We start from the raw sequence: 11,315 nt of genomic DNA, 5'->3' as shown, positions 1-11,315 counted from the left end.
ACAAATGCAAGCACACAGACACACACACACAAATACACGCACACAGACACACATAAATACACGCACACAGACACACACATAAATACACGCACACAGACACAAGTACAAATACACAAACACAAAAAACACACATACACTGCACAAGTATTTGATAGTGAAAATAAAGCTGTTTCATTGTCCTTTTTTCCCATTGTCTGTTTTTCTTGGAATAATACAATATTCCTTTTATCCTGTTTATATAAAGAGAAATTCATCTTGATCTTTCCTAGATGTCTCTGTAGCGTGTGTGTATGTGTATATATCTGTGTATCTTACAACTGGCAGCTGCATCAGAGTGCGTCAATTTCGAAAGATGTCTCTGACTCGTCCAGTGCAATTTCCAAACATTGCTGGCAGCTTGTCCTGATCAGGGAATTCGGGGACACAAACAGATTTTGTGTCTATGAATCTCTTCGGGAAGCAGAGAGTCATCTTTTCATCATCTGGTTAGGATTTGCACTGGTGAGCGCTTTCATAACTACCAGGCATGTTTACCACGCTGCTCTCCTATAGAGCACATTGTCACCATGACACAATGTCATTCTATAGGGTCATCAAATTCTTGCAGTTACATTTTTCTGGAGAAATTATAAATTCTGGCTGCACAGACAGCATGGCGTAACTTTTTTGACTAGGTGAAGAGGTGTCCAAAAGATATAAGGGGTAGCAATGACTCTTTGGTAAAGGCCCTTGTGCCCCCTTAGTGGCGCCTTAGGGGTCTGATGCCGCCTCTTTGTTACTTTTTTCTTGATGGGCAGTCTGCTTCAGCCTTCCGTTCACTGTGCATCTGTGCCTGCAGGGCTAAAATCTGGAACCCATAATGTCCAGCAACGTTTATACTACCTTTCCATGATGGATTGGTTTTGACTGAAGGAAAGGAGAGAAGGAGGGGGGTAAAGGAGCTATTTAAAATCAAGGAAGAAGTTAGAAGTCAAGGATCCCTCCTCCCATGTTATTCAGTTAGGGTGATCCAATCAGAAGAAGCACTGGGCCAAATTCTTGTGAAATCCCTCCTTAACATCCAAAAATGAGGAGTGAAAGAAAAGAGGGAAGGATTGGAGAATTATTCAGGAAGCCTGCTAAGTTCAGGAGCACACACTCTGTGTGAGGCAGCTGGGAGGTACAACTGACTACCAATCTTGCTGGCACTGCCACCTACCCTTCCACATTCTTCTTCCATATTGAATACACACTGTTGCTTCTACCACTTTAAAAGGTCCTGGCAACAATAAGACAGCATCCCCTTGTTGGCTCCTGGGGGAGGATCAGAAATAGGGCTGAGGCACCAGGGACCAGTGCATACAAGATGAAAGAAGAAGGAACATGCCCTGACTCCCCTGAAGGCAGCCTGGTAACCAGTGAAGAAGAGGCTGAGCGCCAACAGCAGAAGGCCATACGTAAGCGCACCATTCTGGTAGGCAAAGGTGGTGAAGGGAGGGTACCCCTTTCACCTCCATGCAAGCGTAACAAAAGGAGCCCCCAATTAGATACGTTTGAGGATGTACACACACAGAGAATCATTGCCAACGTGAGAGAGCGGCAGCGTACACAGTCCCTAAATGATGCGTTTGCAGAGCTCAGAAAAATCATTCCTACGTTGCCATCTGATAAGCTAAGCAAAATACAGACCCTGAAGCTGGCTTCACGCTATATTGATTTCCTGTACCAGGTGTTGCAGAGCGATGAGCTGGACCACAAGATTGCCAGTTGTAACTACCTTGCCCATGAAAGACTCAGCTACGCCTTCTCAGTGTGGAGAATGGAAGGTGCTTGGTCCATGTCTGCCTCCCACTGAACCCGCCAATGATGCCTCTCTTGTCTGCTGTGTAAGAAGGTACGTGGATACCAGAAAGCATGTCACATATTTATATGAAGTCGTCGGCATTAGATATATATTACCAGGAAGAGGAATAATTCAGGTCATCTGGATGTTTAAGATGATCACTTTGGGTCTTCTAAGAATTGTCTTAGCAGATAACATGTCATGAAATGAAAGAACAACAGACGTACTGCACATATGGCTTTCTCATGAATCCAAATACTCCAGATTCCATACAATCTAAACTAATTCTTTAAATTTTGCCTTTAAAAGGAATACATAATATCCCACTGTTAGTATCCGCACTCTCCAGCTGTGTCAAGCCCACCTAAGGTTCGTGATCTACAACCTTCCTAGCAGCACTCTCAGTCTTGCAGGAGCACATGTCACTATTACCTTTGCCATATGAACTTGCAGCTAAACAGAAGGGACGGCGTGCACTCCTGTTGCAAATTAGACAATATCACGGTCAGGCTGACCTAGGCCACATTATCACTTTTCATAGTTAATCATGTCTCCTGTGCGGAAACTAGGAACAAGCACTTCCTTCATTACATTATCCAGGCTGATTGAATTGTACAACCAGTAACGCTTTCACCACACTTAGCTCAAGGCAAGGTGCACAGCGCATTGTCCACAGCCCACTGACCAGACGTGACTCGTTGGAATGGTTGACTAAGCAATATAGCAATGTTTATTATGTTATAGTTATAATAAATCTCTGCATTGGAACACATACATTTAATGCCTTCAGACTCCTTACCTCCAAGGAGACTATTCCAACATGTGAAATAATATATTATATGTTCCTTGTGCAAGCAATTTCTCAAGTGTGAAGTCCAATGAGATGTAAAAATGTCCTTTCGACTCCACGTTTTCTTATTACCCATCCTCCCTACATTCAAACCATACATTCAACAGTGATACATCCAAACCACATCTCCCAATGGTGAACTTTCAATAAAATGTACTTCCTGACATCCATATAATCCACTTATCAGATATGTAAAGACTATATCCAATCTGAAACATCACTTTTTAAATAAGGACCCCCTTTTTCGATATTTTGGACCAGTGTACCAGTTATTTCACTTATTATATAATTTTATTGTCTTAACTGTAAATGTTACAAAGTCCATTAAGAAGTGTGCATTGTGTGTCCAGACTCACCTCCCTATTACAGAAGTCTTTACAGCAACTTAGCGAAACCTCCAGAGATCTCAAAGCTCATGTCAACTGGAGCACAGATCTGGGCAGCTCACATCTGTAGAACATGGGTTATTTATTTCGTGTTGACAAGACCGATATCAAAGCACAAAGTCTTCATCCGTACAGAAAACTCTTCAGCTCGCATGTTTTGTAGCACAGAGCTTGTTTCCTTATGCATTTGGGATTTGGTAAAATAAACATGACTTTTTGTCGCTGAACACATGGGGGGCTGCACAGCCCCACAATGTCAGATTTAGCTGTACTACATAATCTGACTGGGCTTACATCATGGCCTCATATGCTAAAGTCATCACTTCAGTATCCTATCATACACACTCAGTGAGTAATAAAGCGTTTATATTCCCTGAAGTCGTATCGTAAACCGTTAGGAATCGGAGGCGGTGGAATTCAAGTCAAAGTCTTCCAAGGCAAAATAGACATGGCTTGTCATTACCCATGACCCTGCCACATGCTGCAACCGGGGCAGGTGTCATCCAGACCCTTCTGTAGAGATTTAACATATGTTATGTTCGCAGCTCAGTGTACATGCAGCCGATCTATACACAATAAAAAAAAATCAACTGGCAATGAAATAGAATAAAAAGGGAAAGTGTGGATATAATATTTAGATATATTAGATGTAGACGTAAAAATAGAAAATAAACAAACACAACATAATTCTTATTACACCCCCACCACTAAAAATAATTACTTAATGGAATACCACTGCTACTAATAATGATGAGTATAATAATATATGCATCTTTAACAATGCTGCCCCCACTATTCATTTTCCTAATGATGATAATAATAAAACTTAGTGATAACATACTGTCAATACTGCTGCCAAAACTACTGCTAACCTACTAATACTATCACAACCGCACCATTACTGACACTGTTTACTAAGAAGAATCATTAAATTATCATCATCATCATGATTATTATTATTAGTTCATTAATCTATCAAAATAATAATACTACTAATAATAGCTTTCATAGTATTACTGACACCCAAATTCTATTACTTTCACATATACTAAAGGTAGCATAAATACCTGCACTTGTAATACTACTTCTATTACATCACTTATTTTCTACAACTTTGACTCTAATAATTATTATGTGTTATTTATGCTTTCGGCCAAAATAGAATTCTAATTTTGCAACCATTGACACTACTGTTAATAGTAGCTGGACCTTTCTGTATTGCTACAAACCCAATTCTGCCATATCTACTAATGATACAATAAAAAACAACTAAAATACTACTACTAATAATAATACTAATAACTCCAGTTATATATCCTCTATTAATACAACCATTACCATCACTTCCGCTGCTAATAATATCTGTACTATGTTAATATTGCTATGACCATTACTGCTACTTATTCTCCCAAAAAGTATTATAAATTGTGATTCTTAGGTATAATACATTTAATGCAACTATTATTAAGTGTGGCATAAAAAAGTACTACTGCCATTACCTATAGTATATAGAATATATAGAATATAGGATAACATAGATTAGTATTAATAATAATAATAATAATAATAATAATAATAATAATTAATATCACAATTATTTCTAGCACCACTACTAGCTATAAATTATACTATTATTTTTTCCTTTATGCTATTATTATAACTTTTTTTTATACCAATAGCAGTAAAAGTGTTAATTAGCTTAAATTCGGCAAATATTAAAATTTAAATTAAATTATTCTTTCTCCTATAAAAGTAAACCCAGCACCTCTTCTTCGTTCACATGTACATTTCTAGATTTGTCCAGTCCTGTTTCCACCAGCACGTGTTGTAATGAAGGTGATCCATTATTCTGAGTTCACCATGGGGAAGGGGTTTTATTGGACACATTCATCTACAGAGACAAATGTCAAAATCATGTTTGTTTAATTAACACTTGACCCGTCTGCTCCTGTCGGGGCCTTTAGCAAATCACAGGAGCAAATGAGCTACAGGCTGTTAGTTATTTCTTTTTTTTCTTTTTTTTTAGCTCCAGGAAGCGCAGGGAATAGCGCTCTGTGTATAAGATGTCAGGGACTGTCAATCTTCTGTTGGATGGAAGAGCGAATGGCTTTCGTGTTTCTAAAAACATAAGGGAAAATAATAACGTAACTTTTAAGACTTCATGTTTTTCATTTTTTTTTTAATAAAATATAGTAAAAAAAATGAATACTGAAACTCAATATTGTCCAATTTGCTAATATTGCATAAGGCAAATTGACATTAGAAGTGTCCATGTGGAACAAATATACTATGAGTCTAGTGCGAGGCTCTCCATCACATGGGGAAAAGTTACTTGTTAGTGCCCTTCTTACCACCCGGCATCTGGGCCGCATGCCTGGCCGGCCAATGCCCCCCGGATAAAGCTAACACAATCACACATGGGTACAGGAAATTATATACAAAGTCTTTATTGTCCTTTTAACCAATATAATTTGCTTTGTCATAAAATCTTACATAGTAAGTAGAGATGAACGAATTTGGTTTTTGTGCCTGAATCTGATTTTGACATATTTGGACCATATTCGAACACTATTCGTGCGGAATGTTTGTCTTATGATCGGTTCCGAACAGTTCTACTCCCATTGACTCTAATGACGTTCGGCTGTGTTCGATGAATATTGCAAAAACAAAATTCGATGCCAATCGTATTCGGAACCGAATCCAAACAAATTTGCTCATCTCTAATAGTAAGATGCAATGGGTTAAAAGTGATCCATTGTAGAGATACAACTGCTAAACAGTGGCCGGTCGGTGTACTGCCTTATCAGCTGTCAAGGCAAGTCAGCCTTCAGATCTATAGCAATCCTGCCTAGTGCTCTACTCAGGCGTCTGCACTTGTACTCCCAAAATCTGGCAACAGACAGTAGAATCCTGGCCATGACACGCAGCCTGCTATGAGGATTAGCGTTCCTCCTTTTTGCTGATTTACACAGAGGAGTTCAATCTATTCCTGGGGATTTTTTCTTTCCTGTATAGATCGGTTTTCATCTTCCTGCACTGATCATGTGAAACGCTGGATGGGAACATTAGTAGATCTGTGGAGTTCTGCAATGGAAAACTTTAGGGTCACAGCCAATGTAAGAAGATATAACTGGAGACAAAGACTTTGATTTTCAGCTAAGGTTTCTTGATTGCAGTCAATCTTAAGGGATGTCTGCGCGTCTCAAGGATGACAATAGTACATACATAGTCATCAGTCTTGACCTCACAATGTTGAGGTTTATATTCTCATTGTATCTACGTCCTCTCTTCTATCCCCATTATTTTTGTTCTTTTGTTCCGTTTCTCAACTTTTATTTTTATTGATAATGTAAAGTTTTAGAGGCGTCCAATATTTCTGCTCTTTTTTCGATGGCGTCACTTGCTGTCTGCTCGGTACAGATAAAACAAAGATGTCTCATGGAGGTAAAGGATCCCATGGTGAATCCCAGTATAACATGCTTCACATCTGTCAATTAACCATATATTAGCTGAACAGCTTCTTTATCAATACTATGACCATTGCCTTTACCCGCACCCATTACTAACTAGCTACTGGAAATGTACTACAGAAAAATCACTTCTACTGGAAAAGAGAACTAACACCTGGCAGAGTTAGACACATGTATGTATGCAGCCATGTATACTGTAGGCTGGTGAATGCTGTTCATTACATACAGTTTATCACATCAAATATTATTATTGCTATAGATTTTGTAAGAAAAATCTCTTACTACTGTGCCATTATTTTCTGTCCAGATACTTCCCTCCATATGCTCCTTCTATTATTATCCAGGTGCTTCCTTTTGTAATCCAAATATAAAACATATCAGTTCTAAAGAGTAGATCCCATGTAAAACTGTGTAAAAAGGTGAGTGTCAAGAGCAGAGAGTAATGTCTATATCTAATTAGAGAGACATTATACATAATTCACAGATAAATATAACATAGAAGATAGGTAGATAGATATATAGATGGACACCTGTGAAATAGATAGATATGAGATAGATAAATAGATAGATATGAGATAGATAGATAGATAGATAGATATGAGATAGATGGATAATAAAAAATCGAGGCAGCACTCTAATATGGAAAATATTTAATTGTCCATAATGGCAACGTTTCGGTCCAACTGAGGACCTTTAACAAGCCTTGAGAAAGGTCCTCAGTTGGACTGAAACGTCACCATTGCCATTATAGGCTATTAAATATTTTTCTACCTTTCCACATTGGAGTGCTGCCTCGATTTTTTGGGATATATTGGAGGACTAGTTGTGCCTCTGAGGACTTGCACCCTATTTTTTCTATTGCACCTACTTTTCTAGACAGAGATAGATACTGTAGATGGCTACTAACTGTAGATAGATAGCTATATAGGTAATAGTTAGAAAATAGATAGAAAACTAGATAGATAGATAGATAGATAGATAGATATGGGATAGATAGATAGATAATAGATAGACAAATAATAGATAATAGATAGATATAGATAGGTAATGGATAGATAGATGATAAATAAATAATAGATATATAGATAGATAATAGATGATCAGTTCTTTATGACTAGTTCAGGCTTTTCATGAATACTGCATTTTGAAATCTCTCCTGTTTTACATCAGTGCCTACAGACTGCACGCATCAGGATCAGAAGACTCTGGCAGTGTCTTGTGTAAATTCACAATATGACGCTAGGCTAGATAAAGTAACCCTTACCCCTGTCAGTGTCAACAATCTGGGAAGCTCTGAAATGTGTCGTGTTGAGAGGACACATCCTCCTGATCTCTATGCTCAGTAAATGAAAAATTCCTTTCCTAAATATAAAACAGAGAAAAAAAAAAGAGTCTAAAGGATCCACAACACATGTTGAGTTTTTGTGTTTGCCTTTCAGTAGACAGGTCTATAGACATCTATAGACTATGTGCCGGTTTGTGACATGTATTGACAGTAGGCCGGTTTATGACATCTATAGACAGTAGGCCAGTTTGTGACATGTATAGACAGTAGGCTGGTTTGTGACATGTATAGACAGTAGGTCGGTTTGTGACATGTATAGACAGTAGGCCGGTTTGTGACATGTATAGACAGTAGGCCGGTTTATGACATCTATAGACCGTAGGTCGGTTTGTGACATCTATAGACTGTAGGCCGGCTTGTGGCATGTATAGACAGTAGGCCAGTTTGTGACATGTATAGACTGTAGGCCAGTTTGTCACATGTATAGACCGTAGGCCGGTTTGTGACATGTATAGACCGTAGGCTGGTTTGTGACATGTATAGACAGTAGGCCGGTTTGTGACATGTATAGACTGTAGGCCGGTTTGTGACATGTATAGACTGTAGGCCAGTTTGTGACATGTATAGACCGTAGGCCGGTTTGTGACATGTATAGACAGTCAGCCGATTTGTGACATGTATAGACTGTAGGCCGGTTTGTGACATATATAGACAGTAGGTCGGTTTGCGACATGTATAAACAGTAGGTCGGTTTGTAACATGTATAGACTGTAGGCCGGTTTGTGACATGTATAGACTGTAGGCCGGTTTGTGACATGTATAGACAGTAGGCCGTTTTATGACATCTATAGACCGTAGGCCGGTTTGTAACATCTATAGACAGTAGGCCAGTTTGTGACATCTCTACTGATTGTAGCAATCTGGAAACATGGACTGATTAGTAGGTAACATTGCAGTTTGCTGTTCCCAGATTCACTTTTGCTGGTGTCACTTTCCCAAAAGCAAACATCTTAACTAGATTATGTAAATTCAATTATATTTCATACGTTTGTGGCCTGTTCTGCAGTGCCCAAAGGATAAAAGTGAAATGTATAGCAGCAATCAGAATATATGGAAGGCAATGTTTATTTCGATAGTTAAATAATTATACTATTAATTTAGTAGTCCAATGGGGGAAAAAAACCTCCGGGCACTCATTATAAGCACAGTAGCACTTTACTATGGTGCCAGTAACTGATAACACTGCTAAATAATGTATTATAGAGAATCATGAATTACTGGTCAAAACCAACCTCACAAAATATAATTTATGTAAAGGCTTAAGAATTAATATAATTTATGTAAAGGTTTAAGAAAAATTGTCAATATTAACTTTATAATCAATAGACTTATAAAAAAATGTACCAAAAGCATAAAGGATAATTTACGTAAGAATGAGGTCAACACAGTAGAGAATGCAAGGAACACAGGATTTGTGTAAATTAAGAAATCAGAAATTATAGAAAAGTAGGGTACTGTTCAAATTACATAAAATAAAGTAAAAAAAAGAAAACCAGTTGATCCAAATATAAAGGAACTAAGACCCCAAAAGAATTCTGAATTGCATGCTTTAGTTCAAGTCATAATTGTCTAAAATGAATATTAAAACAACTGGGGCTAAAATGATTACCGTACTTTGACTTCGTTATTTTAAATATTTAGATTTAATTCACATTTATTACATTTGAAATTGATAGAAAATTGTAAAGAGGATGGAAAAATGTGTAAGAAATGAATTAAATGATTGTTGTGTCATGTACCTGAACGTGGGTAAACTGGGATAAAAGAAGAACAAGCTGCTGAGGTCGCAACTGATAAGATTCTGCTGGGTTTGTAAATATTCTTACAAAAAAAAAATTCAGTATAGCCAAAGGAAAACAAAAAAAGTATTCATTTTTCATCTTGAATTTGAATACTACAAATTTAAATAATGTCATATGATGACCCATACATAATAAATGAGCATTTATTTTTCTCCCAGGCTCATCTTCAGGACCCCAAAAATGATCTATTACCAATCATAAGCAAAAATTAAAAGAGAAAAGCAGATCACATGCGGCAGGTTTGTTCAGCAACTTAAATCCATTCATAATTTACATGGGACTGGAGTGGTTTCTGGAGCGTGTACATGGCTATCTGAAAATCCGACTCCGACAAATGCGACAGTCCCATCATTTCTGCTATAAATCTGCCAGGTGTAAAAATGTCCCAAATGAGCCGACAAAAGAAAATATGCACGGACAGCATGAAAGAGGCTCACATACAGAGCTGAAACGTCGCGCCCAAATGGGCTATTAGAAGAGCGTTTCTTGCACCGAAATGATGGTGTGCTGCTCTTTGATTTTTCTAACATAAGGACTGGTATGACCCTGTGAAGCCCTTCACCCAACTATTGCCATTGCTCAGGGGCTGCTCTCTGCTCAATTTTTTCTAGATAGATAGATATGAGATTGATTTGTAACATATAGATATGAGACAGATATATACACATAGATACATACAGTACATAGATATGAGATAGATGTTAGCCAGTTTTTATATTCTTTTCATTTCTGCAACAATTGATATCTGAAAAAGCTAATTAGAAAAAGAGATCTGTGTTCTACAAGTAACCAAATAGTTGAGATAAATAGATAAGCAATAAAAAGTTCTTGCACTAAACTGAAATGTGAAGTGATGTCTTTTTTTCTGTGTAGTTAGATGGATAGTTCTATAAATAGATAATAGATAGATAATAGAGAAATAATAGATAGATAGAAAGATAATACTGTAGACAGATAGATAATAGATAGATATTAGATAGATAATAGATATTAGATAGATAGATAGATATTAAATAGATAGATACATAATAGATAGATAATATATAGATAGATAGACAATAGATAGATGATAGATAATGGATAGATAGATAATAGATAGATAGAAAGATAGATAATAGATAGGTAGAATTGATTTTCTTTGTAAAAATAATTACGGTAGTTCTACTTTGTTAGGGAGAGCTGTGAACTGACGCACTGTGGTTATCACCAATCGCGATGGAGCAGTGCCGGTACTATCAGGTATGCGGCTATTAGGAGCTGATGAGCCCGTGTGGGTGCAGGAAGGATAGAATAACAAAGATCGGAGGATAAGACAATTAAGTATTAGGGGATTTTTCTATTAGGGGGGTAATACTTTACAATGGCTCTTTCTTACTATTATGAATATTGCTTATATAACAACATTTTATTTTTAACATTATGTAGGTATTTTGTATTACGCTTATGATATTGCTTGGTGTCCGCTATTAAGCCCTCTACAGAGATCTCAGATATTAGTGTGTAAGGCGCCTCTTGTATTTGCTGCGGAGCCCTCTCTAACTTGACGTGGACTATGAAATGTCTTGAGAAGGACCCCACTTCCACCCCACAGCAGATGTTTACAGTTTCGGCTCTTTTATGTGATATCCCCAGCTTTTTTT

At 37.4% G+C, this 11,315-nt stretch overlaps 1 protein-coding gene across 1 annotated transcript in view; it reads left to right on the top strand.

The window, feature by feature from the left end:
• The first annotated feature begins 1,105 nt into the window (after window positions 1–1,105).
• Window positions 1,106–11,315, top strand: part of LOC141073897 (twist-related protein 2-like) — a 65,794-nt gene continuing 55,584 nt past the window's right edge. Inside the window, exon 1 of the mRNA XM_073561437.1 lies at window positions 1,106–1,873. Within this exon, the coding sequence (XP_073417538.1) occupies window positions 1,346–1,834 (489 nt within the window). The 5' untranslated portion in view covers window positions 1,106–1,345 and the 3' untranslated portion in view covers window positions 1,835–1,873. The remainder of the gene's footprint in view (window positions 1,874–11,315) is intronic.

This window comes from Dendrobates tinctorius, unplaced genomic scaffold (genome assembly GCF_039654945.1).
Source record: "Dendrobates tinctorius isolate UK_male_01 unplaced genomic scaffold, ASM3965494v1 ptg000319l, whole genome shotgun sequence".
In the NCBI taxonomy this organism is placed as follows: Eukaryota; Metazoa; Chordata; class Amphibia; order Anura; family Dendrobatidae; genus Dendrobates; species Dendrobates tinctorius.
Note: the sequence above shows the minus strand (reverse complement) of the source record. Positions and strands in the feature narration are given on the sequence as shown.